Here is a 20,127-nt window from a genome sequence, read left to right on the forward strand (position 1 = left end):
TTTCCCTGGCTTCAAGGAGGTGTGGATGGAAAAGGAATCAATTCTAAATTCCACTCACTCCTACTCTTTCTTTACTAACTTGCTTCTGAAAGAGCAAGTCCTATACCCTCTCCCTTCTTTCCATACTCAGAGTCATCATCTACTATTAATTGGTTTATACATGTCAGTAAAGAGAATATGGGACAGATTCAGAAACCAGACACAAATCACTCAAATCCAAAGCCTTACTTCAATCCCTAATCTGTCCTTCCTTTGTACTGCCACCAACGAAGAGCAAAATAAGCACCCAACATTCCTTTCCAGGTTCACCACAGTGAGTCTGAGTTTCTGACCCCAAGGATTTTGCACTGTATGTTTGCACTATCCACTTCAAATCAGTTATTTTAGTAGCAGGTGGGACCTCCATCGCTGGACTATCCCCTACTCTTGCTGAAGGATGATGACAGTGATGTATTAGGTCTTTCCTCTTTGTAATTACCATGACACTGTAATGAGCAAGTATTCACTTCACACTTCTTTTCCTGATAATCTATTGGTATAGATTGGTGGTTTCCTTTTAATGGCTGGTTCATTAGATGGTATAAATGTATGCAACATTTTTAGCTGTGGTTGAGGAAAGCAAGGAATGTTGAGGTTAAGGTTTATTATTACTGTCATATTCAGGAATGGAGAGCTATATACTATTTCTGCTCTGAGTGTCTGCACATAACTCCAAGTGACACTGGAGTTATGCATTTGCCTGAAAGCTGTTTGTCACCCTGTGAGTACTCGCTGTTTTTAGGGGTGATCAGGACAGAATAGATCTGAGTACCCATTATTTTGTACCTCCTTAAAACTTTCTGTGAAGCTAGATTAAAGAAATGATGACATAGTATTTAGGAATGTAAAATCCAACAGGTAATATCTCTGTCCCTAGAACCACAAACATGCAGACACTACTTTAAAAATATTCAACAGAAGCATTTATTATGTAGAGGGCACTATACAATTGCCCTCCCCTGATACTTGCAATACAAGTGCTTCATGAAGGAATAAACCCCTGAAAGCTTGGTTGCAATTTACTTCTTTACTTCCTGCACATAGTACCAATGATAGTTGAACTGAAAAGCATTTTAAAATTCATAAATATATAAGTAGCCATTATCTAGTGGAAAACATATGTCTGACTATAGGACCTGATCCACTACGCAGTTACTCCAATTTTAAACTAATTTAACTCCATGGTAATCAGTGAGGGTGCTGTCATGCAACTGAAGAAGCATACGGAAAATAAGATTTTTAATACATGTAAGGGTCGATTTGCTTAAAAAGAAGGCCACCATTTTAATTGTGTGTTTATTTTGGGTACCTCAAATCAAATGCCCAGAAAAACAGACATTCAGAGTAACTGGATACTTTTAAAACCTGTTTGTATTGTGACTGACAAAAAAGCTGAAAGTATTTAACTACATACTTCTATTGGGGGGGGGAAACATGCTGGGTTTTTTTTTCCTTTTTGTTGGATAGAAATTTGTTTTTAAAGTAACCAAATTTAGCTGCTCAGTAATCTAATAAGAAAGTGATTTCAGCTGGAGGAATTTGCTTTAATGATTAAGACAAAACTTCATAGGTAGGTTAATGGAAAGTGAACAGGATGATCTTTATATGTTCATAAATGCAAACAGTTTAAGACCAGAAGGAGACTCCATTAGAGTCTTCAGCGTGAGCTGTTTTCTCTTCAGTTTCACCTAAATTATCTCTGCACCACATAGACTTGAGTTTGGCTGATTTTTTTTTTTTTAAGAGCATCCCATCTCAATTTTTCTGCAAATTGTTGACTCCTAAAGTGTTAATCATTACACTGTGTATTAGTAAAGCATGTGTGGGAAGCAGAATCAGTAATTCACAATGCTAAGTTTATATAAAACCAACAGTCCTCCCTGCTGCCCTCCCCCAGCTCCTGCGCAAACCTAGCATCATAACCTAGGGGATGAACATAAATGAACACGCAGCTCTGCTGTTATTTGCACCTTTCCAATAGCTAAGCTTTTTGTGGGGGGTCTGCTGTGGAATTTCAAAGACAATAAGCAAACTTGCACCAGACAAATAAAGTTGCATTCCTTTACATTTTAGATGTGAGACATAAAACAGATACAGTGCCATTCAATCCTTTATCAAGGTGACATAACCCCAAAAAGCTTTGATGCTGCCTATTGCAAATCTCATGAGGAGCTGAGTAGGAAAAAAAATCTGATTAGTTTTTTTGACTCGTCTTTCTAACTGCATGCATTTAGAAAGTGTTTCTGTACAATTCTCTTCCCCTCTCTTTATTGTGTGGTTTGCTTTGTTTGCTTGCATTTACAACTGCCGTTACGTGAAAGTGTTACAAGTATAAATAATTTAGAAGATAACTCTGTGGGGATACTAATAATAAGTCCCCGCTTTTTCTAATAGCAACGCATTATGGTTCTGAGAACTGCTATTCAGTAGGAACAGTTACACAACATCACTGTATCGTGGATATTGCAGATGTTGACAATAAAAGAATTTTGACATCTTTCTTAATTAAGTGTATTTTCCTTCTTTAAAATGCCTCTTTTTTTGTAACTGCTTTAAATTCTCAAAAAATACCCAAAAGCTTCTTGAGTGGAGAGATGGATGGACAGACAGATACATCCATCTGGTTTTATCTGTCTTAAGTGTTTGGATGTAACACCTCTCCCCAGTAAGAAGCCACAACAATAAAATTATCTATCAATGCACAATTACTGCTAAGGGAAATCTAATCAGTTAATAGAGGTTAAGAAAGACAAATGTACAAAGGTAATAAGTGGTTCAAACTCAAACAGTCCTACCCTGTTCACTCTCATTTAAAGGCAAGAAAAAGCTTTTAATGGGGCTTTTCTTACTTTTACTCCATCATTTTATAAATTGCTTTGCCAACCCCTCATAGGAAAATAGTAATTTTAAGTAGGCCAACATCAAGCTCAGGTTGTATGCACTTGGTGGTAATGATAGTGTAGCTGTCCTTTCAGAAGTAAGTCAGTCCAACATTCAAGTATTTTTCTTTCTTATTTTTATATTTTTTGTTTACTCTCCAGTAAATTAATAGGTGAGGTCAGTCTGAATGACTCTTGCTTAGACAAATCAAGCTCCTTATCATGCTAACCTCATCCTGAGGTCTTTTGGAAAGTCATAGGGCAGGCAGGCACTGTTTAAAGCAGTCATAAGTAATAGACAACTTGGTGCCCCGCACACAACAAACAGAGAGTATTAAACAACTCATGAGATGTAGCGGCCACCCTCTCACAGAGATGCACACTGTTTCAGGACCTGGTTCTTTGGACTGTATTATGGAGAAAGATATTGATTATAGATAAGCGTAAACTGCTCAAAGCTACATTTTGGGTTTGTGGATTGTTTTGGGTTTTTTAACAAACATTGCAGAGCTTTATTAGAACCATATTCACATCTTCTGTTCCAAAGTGTAGTTCTGTTGTGATGATTCTCAGGACAAATTATTTAGATGTTAAAGGATGCATAGTCCATTAAAAAATCCCCAGAACTCAAGAAGCAGTAGGAAAGTATCACTTTAAAATGTTGTGAAAAGCTTCACACTAATGACTGTCAGAGTTAAAATTACTGATGAGATGGAACAAGCCACAGCTGCAGCTACTGCAGATTGCTTGGCTAACAAACTATTACAATAAACAGAGTATTGTCTAAATGAAGTTCATGTTTTAGTATCATTTTATATATATGGGTTTATAACCTAGCAAACAAAATTGACAGTGAACCCAGAGCAACATTACTCTCTCGGGCATTTTTAAATACAAGACCTACTTCTCTATACTCCTCACACATTTATTCCCACTGTCCAAGATCCACATACATGTCCTAGTGTTCCTAGTGTTCTTTCTCTCACGCCTCCAGTGTCCACTTCTTTTCCTACTTCCGTTTCAACAATATGTCTCTTTTGCTTCTGCCTTCATCTCTTCTCACCTTGACAATTGTAGTCACCTTCTCTCAGGACTCTAAGTCCCAGTTCTTCAACCCCATTTAATGTGTCAAATGCTGATGCTTCCTTCTCACACACATATCACACACATCAAAAAAATCACCTCCTACTTCAGGCATCCTTCCTCCATTCTTTTCTGGATCAATTTCAAAAATGTATTTTTTAAAGAAATGTTGAAACCTACTTCAACATAGATGTCTCTTTTTTTTTCATATTCTCCTCTCTACTCTGTGTCTAATGATGTCCTCCCCACAGTTCAGCAATCTCAGTTGAAAAATACTTCCTCTCTACCATAGCTCCCATCTAAAGAGCCTCTCTGTATCTAAAGAGCCTTTCTGTATCCTTGGCTAGCCATATATTTTCTCCTCTGCCTGTACATACCTCTCCATGGAAACTGGTTTGGGACAGAGTTCATGAGGAAGATTAATACTGTATGGCATGCTTAAGCAGTTATTATAGGTCTGTGCTATATTGGAAAAAAACAGAGCATGATCTCAGTAGCAGTTGGAATAAATTTGGCAAAAGGATGAAATGGGGGTTTTCGGTCTGGATGCAAACCATGCCCACAAAGATTTTCCCTTTCCGATTTTTTATCTGTAATTATTACACCTGAAAATAAAGTGGAGGCACCCGTCTTAGCTGCATGTCTTTGCATCACATCTGTCCTAGCAATAAGGTACTTGAAACTGTGAGATTTTGGTTTCAAATTATTATGTAGAATTTGATATTATGAGGTTTTCATATTTGTTCTTTTATAGAGCCTAGTTTCTTGAACTAAAGGAATACAGGTCCTCTAGAGAGAGGGGTTTTTGACTGCGAACACATGTATCAGGCATGAAAAATTAGGCAGCTAACTGGACCACTCATCTCAGCAAAACTGGTTGGTGGTTAAGGGACATACATAAAATACAGCTGAATTTTCCAACTCAGGCTTCTGTCAAAACCCTTTTAGAGTGCTAAATTTTTCTTTGGCTATTGACCACTATATTTGTTTTTATTTATTTCACTGACTCACAGATCTAATGCATTTCCTGAAATGTCTCTGAGAACTCAGGTGAGACACCACAGGCTGTCTTAGGCTAGAATTTACTAGGATTAAAGCAGATGTGGCATTACAAGGGTCTGCTAAACTTCATATGATTTATAAAGATATAAAGCATATCTTTTATTATTACAATGATGCTAAAATTTTGTGGATGATAGTATAGTCATGTTGGAAAGACTGGGGAAGACTCAAGAAAAGGAAATTGAAACGATTCTCCTTTACTTGTTCATCTGAATGTGTGTCTGCATTTGTTGCTTTTATTATTCCGTTTTACAGAAGGCAAGTTTACAAGTTTGCAGGTATAAAGGCATATTTGATTTCCAAAATAGTTAAATATGACAAGATTTTCACTATCAAAGTAAAGATTTGATTATTCCTAGAAAAGTACATCGTTGACAATTTTAATAATTCAAAGTGAAAAATGAAGAATAACTTTCCCTCTTCTAACTGCTTGATTTAGTTTCCTATGTTTTCTTCAGTATGGATACAGAATTAGAAGAAAAACAATGTATTTATTCCATTTATAGTTAAATTCTTATCACAATGCTGAACTACTTCATTTGAGGATTCTGCCTGTGAATTTGGTGCATTTTTTTTCTCTGTTCACCAGCTTTTTTTTGTTTTACATAATGTTTCTATTGACCTTAAATTTTGTGTTTCTTTCAAAAGTTGGTTAAGGATGTTCTAAAACTTGGCTTGAACTTCTTATGAAAGCATTATTATAATATTTGCTTATAAACCACAATAAAAACAACCAAATATGCGTAGCATATTTTACAAAATATTTCCTCATTAATACATATTTATTTGTTAGATGTGTATATCATTTGTTTCATACCAGTGTCAAGCACAAACCCTGCAATCTCGAGTTTAAGCTAACCTTTGCTTTTAGCCACCATTGACATTTCCAACAGCATCCTCTAGCTGCTCTTTAGTCCCAAGAAGCTTAAAAACTTTTGATCCACATATACTTATCTCCTTTGGCGAGCATGCACAAAACTGCTTAGAATGGGATATAATTGAGAAACCTGGAACTGTAACTCTAGTAGTACTGTAAAGTGAGATATTGCCCTGTCCATGGTTATTTTATATAGAAAGGACCTTCAGGACAGAGGAGTAGGGACACAAATACATATACAGTGACAGACAGTAACATGTTCCACAGTGGCACACAACTTTCAACATAAAATCAGCCTTGCCTCACTGTATTTCCCCAAGGGCCAAATTCAGCCCAAGTTCTTGTCGTGCATCAGCTATACTAAGCTTTACACAAAAGAGGCAGATGAGGTAGAGGGTGTGCTATCTTCAATGGCTCGTTGGCTAGAAAATTCACTTGTTAAATAGGATATATGTTTCAGATCTTCTCTTTGTCTTGATTTAAATCAATGTCTTAAGTGTTCCAAGTGAGCTGAGTTTCCCAATCAATGGGCTATTGAATATTATGCTCCATCTTTACTCTTCATCACTATCATGCCTTTTTTGTGTATATAACGACTAGTCAGCAGAACAAAATTAATTAAGAGCATGGGCTTGACTGTACAGCCTCTTGGTTAAGGCTCCAACTTCAGATGTGTGACAGTTAAGTGCTGGTTAATTATGATTGTATAATTGCTTACTTCAGGTGTAACATCTTCAGAATGAGAACTGAAAGGGCTTTGTTCACTGTACTGAATATGTGGGTGATTCAGATATTCTTTTAGGATGTGATGGACCCACGCTCAAGTCTTTGTTCCAAATCAAGCAGGATAGGGATGCAAAACTTAATTTCCTTCTTTCCAGATAAACAGTCAAATAATTATGGTGTCAGCTAAAAAAGGAAAGAGATATTTATCTGTGTTATAAGGAAGAATAGACCTAAGATGTCTGTCTCCCTAAAAGGACGCATAGGAATCCTGACTGGACATAAGTGTCTTCCTCTAACTCAAAGACAGAACATGGTTACTGCAGAAAGTAACTGACTGTTCAGCTACGCATATACACAGCAGCAAAAATTATGATGGGATGAGGTGTTAAAAAAGTAGAAATCTACATGCCTAAACAATTTAGGCATTTTCAGGGTTAAGTGAGGGCCTTTTTTTTTTTTTTAAGCCAAAAAATTGTAATTAGGTATCTAAGTCCACCTTCTGGTGATTCATGGAACATCTAACCAGAGACAGGAATTTCCTTGAGAGAAGATCACCTACAATTTAGGCACCCACTGCTAATATTGCCTTCTAACTCAGAATTTCATTAAACATTTAGGATTAGCTTTACAGGGCCTATGATGGTCTTAATAACAAGACTTAGTAATTTTGCAAATTTGCCTTATTCATCTGAGTGCTTTACTAGACCAGGCTGAAGTGATCAACATCGTTGGGTACGGCCCTGCCATTACTGGTTTTGTGGGCTCAAATGCAGGTTTATACACATGGTGCCTTTACCCCTACGCAGTGCAAGAACAATTAGTGAAATTCTGAAAATTAAGCCTCAACATCCTATCAGTCAGAACAGTCAGAGTTAATATTGAAATCCATCAGCAACCAGTTATTAAAATGATGTAAGATCACACACAGAGTTTCCAAACTGCTCTCATAAAGAAAGAAAGATAAATATTAGACAGGTTATATAGTTTGGGTTCCATTTCATAACAGCTATCTCAATTGTATGCAAAATATGGGATAGTGAAACACATTACAGAACAGGCCAGTTTTGACTGAAGAAATATATGCACAATCGCAAGTTTCTTTTTGTGGTATGATTTAATTTTCACATGAGCTATTTAAGTGGCAATGAATGCATTGAGGGACTTCTCCAGCTACCCATGCTTTAACAGAAGAAAGAAGAGTACATTAATAGGCCTCTTTTCAGCTGGGGAAGCCAACGACAACTGAAATGTGGTGCACTTGAGCACAGCCTTCTCCAGTGCTCTGCTCTGCCCATAAGCCAGCTGAGTATCGAAATCAGGGGAACCCAGCCCTTTGCATGCTTTAGAAAAAGCAAACCTTCATGGTTTGTCAGCTTGTTCAGAACAGCAGACAGACAAGAAATGGTGTAACATTCACATATATGTCCTCAATCACAGCATATCTGGCCATCAAGGACCCTTGCAGAGCACCAAAAAGCTTCATCACTGACTTGCCAGCTGTACTTCGCAATTATCTGTGGTGAGCCAGCAAGGCAGGGTTAGGAGCAAGAACTGAGCCCTAGAGAGATGAAGCCCTGGTCAGAAAGTATGGGAGCCTGGGATACGGAGTAATAGGCTGAGGAAACAGCTCCACAGAGGTTTCATAATTTTTCCATTCCAAACCAGTTTGGCTTATAACAACTAAGACACATTCATATGTAACAAACTCTCAAAACAGTTTTTAGAACATTTCTCACTGATTCCTGTGGAATACAGAGAACACAATGTGGGGTGAGACAGAGTAAAAGCTTCACCAGTATGACACTGGGAAGATCTGTATATTTACCTCTTCAGTTTAGCACACTTAATATAGTTGTCCCACACTTGTTCTGCTAATAGCTCAAATCACTGTGGAGCACATATTCCATAACATGGCAGGCTGCAGTCTCATGATGTCTGTGGTGTTCACACATCTTTAGCTACTAGGCCATTAGACCCTCTGGTTTGATGCCACCAGTATTGTAATAATTAAAAGGAAAACATTAACATCTGCATCTGCAGAAAGAGAGAAGATTTACATAAGCAGAATCTCCAGTAACCCGACGGTGCAAAAAGCAAAACACAAGGGATATCAGCATGTAGGTATGACTTACTGAGAGGTTATTAGGTGTATCCAGATGAGAGCTATAACTTGGGAGAGGGGAGATGTATTTATACATAGTGTATTATTTATGCCCATTACTTCTAATTGCCTAACTAGTTCTCTTTCCTCTCACGTATACTTTAGTACCCACCAACCAAAGAAAGATGTCTGCAGCTAAATATCTGCCAATTATTATGGACTTTTGCTTAATATTCAATTGTTCCACTGACAGAACAGTTTTTAATATATCATTTTATACTATCCTGTACATCACCATCTTCCTGCCTCTCTTAGGGCTCTGATTGTACCAGTTCTTATTTATTTCCACAGGCTACCATATATGCAAAAGATCCTGCAGTCATGATGTCACCTCCAACACCCTCACCTCTTCCCATTTTTGTTTTTGTAATCCTTTTGGTTTGTCTTTAAAGTTACAGTATAAAGGAATGTCAACACAGCATGTGTGTAGACACAAACCAGGGTCAAATACACAGCTTGCTGCATGGTTCCCTTCCCCATCTGTAAACACACAAGACACTCGTCCCATGTTCAAGCTTTTTCTTTTGCCCTGAAACAGAATAGGCATCTTTAGGATCAGTAGTTTTCAAACTTTCAGCAGTGTTTCTATAAATGTATTTTGGCTGTGTTTTTTTTTAAAGTGGCCTCTTCGAAATCAATTTCCTGAGGTTCACTGGTTGACAGTTAGAAAAATACTTTTTTTTTCCTTCAGATTTTAATAACAGTGAAAAAGTGTACAAGCTTCATGGTCAAGACAGGGCAGTGGGTACAGAAAATTGTTATCTTAAGGCAAAATTTACTGTCATGGAAAATGGAACATTCCTTCTGAACTCACGAACTGGTAGTGTATGTGCAGGTTGGTTGTAGGCGGTTGCTACAATAAGGCTTCTTTCATACAGGTGTGTTTATGCCCCAGGCTTGCTGGCCACAGTCCATTCCATTTACAGAAGCTGAATTAAACAATAACTACCGCATTGCAAAAAGAAGAAGGAAAAAAAAGGTGAGCGTCAAAGGAGATGCCTGAGAGCTTTGTTAGGGCCAAGAAAAACCCTGTTGCAGTTGTCAGAGCTTGTTGATGTTGCAGAGAACGGCACTTTTTTTTTTCTGCTGGATTTTGTGGTTCTGCCTTAGGAAAGAAAGTAAAATAGAACGGAAGAACAAAGTCCTACTCTATAAATCAGCAGCTGCTCCTTGCCAGATCAAAGGAGTGACATTTTTGCTCCTGGACTACTTGTCCACTTTAGGTGCTTGACAGACAGCTAACAGCTGGCCTGTTACATAGTATAGGAGAGTTGGGCTACATCTTCTTCAGAATAGATGACAAGCTAATCAGAGATATCCATAGCATAGGACAAGTGAGTGCACCTTGATCTTTCAAACATACCCACTACATAATTGCTAAACACCTTTATGCATTTTTGGCAAGTTGCTAGTTATGTAGTTCCCACTGAAAAGTAAGAACGAGAATTAGTGCCTTAGTCTAATTTGATCAGAGAAGTTAAATAGATGTTAAATTTGTTGACAACTCCCCTTTTCAGGTCAATTTAGAATTGATTTTAAAAATTAATATGAAACAGTAAAAAATAGGTGTAAAATACTTCAATGTGATATTATTAAAAAACTACTTTTTTTTTTTTTAAGTTACTTAAAATTAGGTCCCTCAACTCCTGTGTAAGAAGCTGATTGTATTTACAAAACTGCTGGACCCTCATTTTGAAAGTCTTTTCCTATGAGGTTAAAATGATAAATTAACACATCTTTAAATGCATGAGTTACTGAAGACTTTATAGGAGATCTGTTATCTACCTTTAACATGAATGTTTAAGTGCTATTAAATCAAAGTGCATGCCAAATTAGCTAAAATTGTATTTAGCATCTCCACAAGACAGATGTATACAAACTTGAAATTTTAATATCAGTAGTAAAAATTTCAGTGATTCAGTTTCTAGTTGATTTTCATATGCAATAATAAATCAAGTACAGGATGAGATTAGATACTACGGCTTGTGTCTATTGACTTTGCATTTTATCTATAAGATATGAATAGCTAAGGAAGTATGTCTGTTTGTCTCCTCCCTTCCTTTCAATTATCTTTAAAAGATCGTTTTTACGGTGCATGGTAAAAAAAAATGTATATGAACAAACTGATGGCACTCGTCAAAGAGAGCCACCTCTGGCGTGTGTTCTATGGCTTCAGGTGGCATGCACCAAAAGGCGCTTGTTGCCCACCAGGAACCCAGGGGAAATACAGGATGATACTTTTCCACTTAAGCTGAGGCTCCCTGAAAGCTCGTGAGGAAACCTGTGCCCGCCGGTGGCAAGGACGGGTGTGGACTGGGAGCTCCTCACCGCCGTAGCCCGCCAAGCACAGGCCCCGGCCGCCCGGCCCCGCCACGCCGGGCTCGCCGCGAGCACAGCCGGGCCAGGCCATGACGCTGCCCGGCTCCTGCCGTGCCCCGGGCGGGGCACCCCGGCCCGGCCCGGCCCGGCCCGGCTCGGCAGCGGTGCTCTGGCCCCACCTCATGGCGCCCTGCTGCACAGCGGAAGGCCTCCCCTGGGGCCACCGAGGCAGCACCTTGAGGCCAGCCTAGGTCTTCCAGGCCAGTGGCCCCGTGGAGCGGCTGGATGCGGCCTCGGCGCGGGGTCAGTGGAAGCCGCGGGGCGCGGGCCGACAGGAGGGAGCCCGGGGACTGCGGGGCCTCCGGGTTCGTGGGGAGCACCAGAGAGCCCCTTCTGCGGCTGGGGCCTTCCACTCTGTGAAGGGACAAGGCCCTGTACACAAGCCTCGACCCCGGGGCAAGGGCCCGGCGGCTGCCCCGGTTTATGATGCTGTGAAGGTGTGCCCCGTGGCAACCACCAGGTCCTTCCTGGGCAGAGCCAAATCGTTTCTCCACGCTCCCAAGGGGTAACCTGGTAACCGAGAATTACACGTTTAACAAGGCAGTTTTTCTCCAAGGTGAATAGATTCCCGTCTTGCCAATTCTCATGATTTTATCACAAGGCTCAAGTTAATTCATGTTAACTTGAGGTTCCAGCTCCAGGACACAATGTTTATGTGAGAATCTTTTCAAGTAAGTTTCTAGATTTTGTGCCTGAGAAGGGCATTTAAAAAATGTGGCACAATGACTGGAAAAGTCGCAAAGAAGTCTGAGAAGAACGCTGTTTAAATTTCTGATTTTTTTTAGGATAGTCTCACAGTTACGGGATGGGCAAAATCATGATTTCCAACAATTGGCAGCTCCAAATTGGCATGACATATTTTTAGGAGGTCCAACATTAACATAGAAGATGTGGCAGAAGTCTCTGGGATGGTTAGCGCCCGCCTCAGGCTGCCTCAGTCTTGCTCTCTGTCATCTTCTGGAGTGTTCTCTTCACAAATGTGGATGCTGAATCACACCTTTGACAGATGTGAGATGTCTGAATTAGCTTTAGAAAGTCAGTTTAAACAGCCCTTAACCCCCCCCCGCCTCTAACAAAGCTGTCCAAAACTAGGTGAAGCTTTGTTAGGAAATAAACCTGCCTGTCCCTCCCTCTTCCTTTCAAAAGCAATCGTATAAGTGACTCCATTTCTCAATATTCATGACTTAGGTAAGTCGTATTTAAATGGCTCATTTCCAGGTGACTAACTCAGCTTTTTTAATTTCCTATAAGGAATGCTGCAAATATGAGTTGGTAACCAGGTGCGGCATAGATTCAGTGAAGCATAAACAAGGAGTTTTTCAACTATTTTCATACACACACACATACTGAAGGACGCCTAAACCTAATTCTGTCAGTTTAGAATATATATTTGAGGGAGAAGTTAAATAAACTAAGATAAATAGATTTTACTTGCTCAGATAAAAGTTTAGGTGATAGACAAAGATGCTGTAAAGGCAAGGGTGTGGATATTGATAAAAGTGTTTCTGCAAATTAGTCATTTCTAATGTGTTCTTTCAGACTGCTCTGATCAGCTCAAGACTTCTAAAATTATTTTTTCTGTCTGGGAAAGAAGTAATTTTTTGGGTTACTTATGAAAACTTTTTTTGTCACTTAGATGTAGTATTTCATTTGTTGGTTATTTTCCCTTCAAAATTAGGGCATTCTTGGGCAAAAAGGGATCAGTGTAACATATGCACTTGAGCTAAACACTGACATGTTCACAGTCCAAACACTGAAATATCATTTAAGCAGAGATTTATTTCCCCATCCAAGGTGAAAACATTTGGATTATTTTTTAGAATGCATTTTTAGACTCTTACTCAGCATAAACATTGAAGCAGGTGCTTAAACCCCATTTATTCTTCAAGCTCAGCTCCCATTTACCTAGGTTAATAAGAGCTGAGCTTCTTGTCCACATTGGGCAATGTTTTGAAAAATCTTGTGAGACTGTTCCTCTGGGCACTTAAAAATTTTGAAAAATAGTTTTTTTATTCAGATGACAGAAAGTAAACAATTCTAACCCCACATTATTGTTGCTATTGGTTTTACTTGTATTTTTATTATTTCTATGACTAAGTCTGTGACAGTGTTCATTCAGTACCTCTGTCCTTTTCAAGTGTAAGAGCAGAAGTGTATTCTTGGGGTAAAACTAATTCTGAATTCATCTCACAAATTTATTTCTCTGGTTTTCACATAAAGAATTGAGAACCCATTTATTAAGTGGCTGGTTTGTTAAATAAATTCAATATCTTAACGCCTCGTTTTCTGCGATGGATATTTTAAGTGGAAATCCAGATTGAAGATTGACACTGACATTTTGAGTTGTACATAGTGGCTCCGTGTTGTTCCTCAGTTTCTTTTGAGGAACAGTCTACTCTGCTGCAGCAGGTCTGGTTCAGTTTGGCACCAGTTCATCTCATGGAAGACATTAGACATAAAGACAAGTGACTGGACTTAAATATCTCTCTCTGCTTGAGTTCAGATTACACCTCAAGTTGGGCATATAGTTTCCTAAGCATTCATGCACTTCATCCTCCTGAAACAAGACCTGTTGTGATCCTACATACTTAAAGTGAATTTTCCATGATAGTCATAGAGTAAAGCTAGAGATGTTTCTAACTCTGAGTACCAGTCACTACAGTCACTAGCAGCTCATTTCAAGAACTAATCTTATACAGATTCGGTTGTGGAGTGGTCAAAGTGTTTTGAATTACATGTACAGTATGTTTAAAAAAGACAATAGAAACAACAACAGAATTATTTTTGAGTGTGCCAGATTTGAACCAGCAGATTAAGAGATCTCTATTTCCTATTTTTTTTCTTTTGCCCTTTGCAGAAATATCTTTCTGTGATTTTGTCTGAACATTATTTATTATAAAAATAAAATATATTATGTAAATGTGAGTTTAATGTCATTTGATATGACTTGAGATAAAATATTATAAAGAAGGGCTTCCTATAAAGTACAGAGTACATGTTTGTTTTGGACAAAGAAACCAAGTCTTTATTTGAAATGATGTGATTAAATGCATAAGTTTAGATTATATTGTCATGCTAATTATCAGTGGTAGAAACCAATTAGGACTAGTGCTACCAAATCACCATATGCATATGCATATACACTGCATATGCACTAGTGTACCTTTACTGCTCTGCTGGGTTTTTGCTGTAAGCAGATAAAAATGAAAATATTTCCTTTAAAAGTCCATATTGTACATTTTGAGCTAGATCTTGTTCATTGTGCTTTCATAAACTGTCCCACAGAAGTTACTAGAACTACTTGTGAGAGAAAGACAGGCTCTGTCTATAGGAAATATATATGTAGCTGCTTTAGCTAGCAATTAAAGCAAAAATAGAAGATGCAAAAAAACTTTTTTCTATTAAAATGCCTATTGTTTGAATAAGTAAGGTTGGTAATCTGTCATTTGCAAAATACTGGAAGTGAGATTTTCATTGAACCTACTATGTGAATGACATATATTTCTCAACATTACACACCTCATTTATCATTCTGGAATGAGGACCAAGTACCATATGAATGTAGAGTTTGTGAAGGTATTGCCTCACCACCCTGGAGGCTGATGACCCCTCTTTATCTACACAGCAGGTAAGGCACAAATAGTGGCAATGTGAGCTCTCTTTGCAGTCCCCTGCCAGTATGCCTGACTGCTGAGCTGGGGGAACAAAGGAAAGATAGCATATGGATAGCAGATTGTAAGAGCGCTGAAAGAGGACTGAGGAAATCTATGTTGGGTGTGTGGCTCTGCCAAAGATCTCTTGTATGACTTTGGCCTTGTCACTTAATCTCCTTCTGTCTCTGTTCCCCTCTGCAAACAGGGAGAAGGCGTCTCTCCTCTCCCCCAGGCTTTGCCTGGAAATCTGTTCAGACTCTGAGTTCTCTTGGACAGTGTGCTTGTGCAGCATGGGGTGGAGTAAGACTGAGCTTCATTGGATCCTTTAAGGGCTGCTATCATACGATTAGTAGGAATTACTATTAACAGAAGGGTAACAAAGAAATCCATGTCTTTTTGATAGATTTTACTCATCTTCTTGGGCCATTCAATCTTTGGCCTCTGGGTGAAGGGTATGAACAAGGTAAGCAATTAGTGTCAGGAGCAGAGCTGTGAATTCTTCTGTTATAGGCTTGCAAACAATGCTGAAAATAGTGGCATTGGTGTTCTCTTTTTTCACCTGTCTCTTGGTGCCTTTGGAAGACATTTGTGCCAAAATAACATCAGAGTGTTTCTGCAACACGCAAACTGAAGTGTTGTGCAAAAGGCTGTATTTTGCTTTACTTTGGCCTTGGATATTGCTCCCCGGGGGATTCAAAAAAAGCCCTCAAAAAATGTAAAGGCTAGGGTGGGAACTGTGGTTTCTACGTCTCTGTTATAGACTGTGCATATTTGTGGGGCAATATAAAGAATAAATAAAAATGCACAAACACTGCATTCTGTGACCTTGTCTACCAATTGTGCTGATGCATTACCTGATATAGCCACTACTAATGAAACTAGGATTTGATTTTTAGCTTCACCTAAGATGCATGTCTGTTCTGCACCTGCAATCTTTCAAATATAAATAATTTCATGTGTCATTTTTTGGACATACCCACTGGTGGGTATAACTGATGCCATTTATGGACAAGATTTTTCAGAGGAGCTATAGAAATGGAATTTCAAAATTGCCTGGATGCTTAAAGCCTCTGTGCTCTTATATCTTTCTAATTATACATCAGTGTGTCTTCTCTCCCGACAAAGGTGTTGCTGGTCTAGAGGACATCACTTGCTCCTGCTGTTATGCAGATGTGCAAAAGAAAACTGGAGAAATAATGTAATTAGAAATCAAACCCAAGCACACAAAGATCAGGGGACTCACTATTAGAGCTTGAACTCCCATTTCCCAAACAACTAGTGAGCTGCCTCTGGGTAGAGTTTGCAGTGGAAGGCTGGCTTTACTCACATCACCAGGATAAAATAAGGCCAGGTTCTTCTGGGAGTGAATGGCCGGGCAGGATTGGGTTTTCAACACCCATTCCAAAGGCTTACTCTGTGGTAACTGTTGAATATGTAAGGCTGGAGCCCAGTATCCAAATCTCCATGGTCAGAGGTGAAGGAGATGTCACCTGAAACCCTTCAGAAGGTAGAATTTTCTTCATGCTCTGTCTTGTTGTGCAAGCCCATTGAAAGAACACTTCAGAGGGCACCCATTTCTTACTAATGTAAACTTTCTGAGGAGTATCCAAAGATATGACCTCTAGGTGAACCTTTAACCTTCCCCTTAATTATTTGTTTGAAGACAGTGTGGAGTTCTCCTGCTGAGAGCCAAGGCCCATAATGCTTCGCAGCCCTGGGAGCAGGGGGGTGTGTGCAGGGAAGTGGAGAGGGATATAAATAAGGGGACCACCAGATGTAAATAATAAAAGTGGTTGGGGTTTAAATAAAAAAAACGAAAAAGCAATTTGGTTTCCCTGAAGAGTGGCCTGATTGAAGAAAAGGGGTTAGTAAGATGGTAAGTGTGTGCGTGTGTGGGGGGGTGTTTCTGTGATTTTTTACAGGCCTAAATAAGTGTTCATTCCATTCTTTAAAACCTTGCCATCTGTATACACCATTAGAAGCTCATGGGAGAAGAGAAAACAGTCTTATCAGGCTTTCCTGTTAATCTCTATTGGCCTTAACTTTAGCTGATAAAAGGCATGCTGGATGGAGGAGGTTCAGGTCAGCCTCCATTTGGTCAGGGTGGCAACATTACTGGAAAGTAGCTCAGCAAATAAGTCCTATCATGGACCTTTTTCTTTGAGAACGGAAACATGCCTCGAAATCACAGCGCTGGGGCAGGAGATGCCTCAGTCAGAAGGGAATAAATAAGTACATTGGCTGTGTCTGAGGTTTTTATTTTAATACCTGAAGTCATGACTAATTCTGAGCCAGGGTGACATTTCTGACAACTGAATGATACTTTTCTTAAAGAATAAAGAATGTCTTTTGGATGTAAACAGAGAGATGTAAAAGAGCCCTTTAGTGTTACTTGTAGCGTTCATGCTTCTGTCTAGTGAAATTTCCATGACTGTGATTACAGAAGGTGCAATCAAAGGTGTACCACTGTCCTTTATTATCTGCGGAGGAATTTAACCAAGGGGTGTGAGGGAGTGAGGGAAGCACGACAAAAGGCCTTGCAGAGTTGATGCTATATGAAGGCTAGCAATTTACTAAATGAGCAAATGAACTTAGTTTTCAGTTAACTGACTGAAAGACTTCACGAGGCATTGGATCGGGCCCAATGGCAATTATTGGAGGCTCTTTTGGATGATGGGCATGTTAGTATTTCTGAAGAGGATTAAACACTAGTATTCGACTTCATTAGCACTCCTTAAGGGTCACCAGCCGAAAGCCTGAGCTGTGAAAAAGCACACAAAACCTGTGCTAAGGCTCCAAATTGTTTCAAACACAAAGAGGAGCGACAAAAACAAGTGTGGCTCCTGAGTGATTGAAAATTGCCCTGTTTTGAAAGATATTTCGTGAAAGGGCAGGTTTTAAAATTATTTTAGGGAAATTAATTTAGCTTAGCTTGTGCTGATGTGGGTTGCTGTGCATTAAACTAATAAGAAATATGCAAGCACTTATTTTTTGATTACCAGCAAAATTAAATCCAGGCTCCACAGCCAACTAACTGCCTTTACCAGTGCTCAAAAGCCTCAGCAACCACCCCAGTTTGAGATTAAAAAAGGTTATTTTGGGCCTAATATTAACCACATGTACCTGTGACTGGGGGTTTCTAACGAGTTGAAAGGTGCCTGAGTTTAGGGCAGGCGGGCGGTCACCTTGCACGGAGTGTCCCCGCTCAGACACAGAGGTGGCCCCCAGCTGGCACTGACCTCCAAACGACCCTTGCCTTTACAGGCTCCAACTAGCAGGAGTTGCAGAAGAGCAGAAGTCTTTCTAGGCCGGCACTTATTGCTGCAGTGCTGGTGATAAAACTTCAGACAGTCTAATTGATGGCTTTGCTGACCTAACGATACCTTGTGAAAGCACGGAGTGGAAAAGCCTGGTCCTCATTTATGGCCAGCTGCAAGGGGAGCTGGATCCCTAAGATGGAAAGGGGAAAAGAAAGTCTCCCAGCCTGTGAACTTTAACCAGGATCTGACCACTTAGAAGAAGTTAAAGAAACAATTGCCTTTTAACACAAGTTTTCGGTCAAAGCCTTCTGGCAAATCCAGCTTTAAGCTGGCTAGTAAGATAAGCGTGTTACCAGTTACAATTTCTGAGCACTTAGAGGAAAATCCTTTAAAGTGAAATTATACTCTTTTAAAAAAGCAACGCAAAGCAAAACACATTTCCACGCCACACTAAAATCCTGTCAGTTTTAAAGCAGCGATGTTCTCAAAACACAGAAGCAAGCTGATGAAAGGACTTGTATTCTTTGTATTCTATTGCAGGTTTATTAATGCCAGAAGAAGAATAGTACAGCCTATGATTGACCAGTCAAATCGAGCAGGCAAGTTCCAAGTAGTATCTGTATTCAAGTCCCACAGGCGCAAATCCTCATCAAGTTATTCTTCGGGAGTCCCATCACCTGGTAAATAAATGCTCCAACCAGGCATTCTGGGAGATTTTTTTTCTTATGTCCCCAGAATTCCGCTCTAGGAAGCAACTTCACTAATTGGTGCTAATTGGAGATTTCCCACCCTGACTCTACTGAAACTGCTTTTTATTTTCTCTCTGAATTGGTAATTGGGTAGAAGTAGTAGTGCCACAAGCAGTTTGTTTGACTGTGAGCTCTTGAATTACTCATTGCTTGTCTGCATCCAATCAGCAGGACAATCTCATTTTCTTGCTACCCACAACCCCTTGGTATATGCATTGCTTTCACTTCTGGAAGGCAAGCTGTAAAACTCATTGTATCCATTCATTTGCTTTGACTATTCACAATATGCTACTAATGTGACATGGTACCATACTGCCAGAAAATATTAAAAGATTATTACTTTTGTTTAAGAATGCACCAGATATGTTTACATTAAAACATATGATTTTTATAACTATACCTTTTCCACGTTTCCATTAAAGCACTCAGAATATGTAACACTTTACACAACAAGTGGTGCCATGTTAATCATTCCACTTTCTAATATGCATTTCCTCAGCATACTAGGGAGTTGTGGTTTCCTGACATGGGGTTATGGAATAAAACTATTTTCCATGTGGTGATGACTGTTGTCACTAACAAGGGCTTTAACTTGATGGTGATTTCGCCTGCTGCTTCACTTTAAAGGTTTTTGAAAAGGTTATTAAACCTTTGGGAAACTCTTCCCATGTAGCATTAATTTTCTTTTTCATTAACAGGTGAAAAAGGGGGAAAACACTAACTCAACTAACCATGAAAAACATTAAACCAAATACAGAGTGTATACATAAATAGGAAAAGACATGTCCAGAATTTCCCTATTCTTTCTAGAGTAGGTGAGAGTGGTTTCATAAGCTTTATTAAGTTTCATAATAAATACCCTGTGTCACAGATGCTAGATTCACAACTCTGTGTAATTAGAAAGGAACAGAATAGGTCCTTACTTCATTAAGAAAAAACATATAGCACTTCAATGGGTTTCCACTGTTTTGCATTAAAGGTAAGTAGAGAAGCAGATCCTAAGCAAGTGAACTGACTTGACAAACTTGTTTATTGAGCCCCCCTATAGCATTTTTATTCTATAGTCCTGGTAACATAATCAGCTCATAAAAAGCACAACCTGTGTTTAAACTGACAGCCAAGATATTGTATATAGCGTTTCAGTGCTGAAGCTGGAACAATTGCTGATTGTTTGGTATGTCTTCTTTTCTTTCTCCTCTGTGTCCACGATTGACTACAATCAGGTTTTCTTCTTGATCCTTCAGTGAGCCAAGGAGCTG

The 20,127-nt window shown here is 39.2% G+C and overlaps 1 protein-coding gene across 1 annotated transcript in view; it reads left to right on the forward strand.

Annotated features, from left to right (window-relative positions):
- Window positions 1-20,127, forward strand: part of MEIS2 (Meis homeobox 2) — a 124,364-nt gene that overhangs the window by 99,120 nt on the left and 5,117 nt on the right. The window contains exons 4-5 of the mRNA XM_027674226.1: window positions 18,660-18,718; window positions 20,113-20,127. The exon at window positions 20,113-20,127 is cut by the window's right edge and continues 75 nt beyond it. Coding sequence (XP_027530027.1) covers window positions 18,660-18,718; window positions 20,113-20,127 — 74 coding nt within the window. The remainder of the gene's footprint in view (window positions 1-18,659; window positions 18,719-20,112) is intronic.

The sequence above is a fragment of the Neopelma chrysocephalum genome, unplaced genomic scaffold (assembly GCF_003984885.1).
Source record: "Neopelma chrysocephalum unplaced genomic scaffold, ASM398488v2 Primary Assembly neopelma1_24, whole genome shotgun sequence".
Taxonomy (NCBI): domain Eukaryota; kingdom Metazoa; phylum Chordata; class Aves; order Passeriformes; family Pipridae; genus Neopelma; species Neopelma chrysocephalum.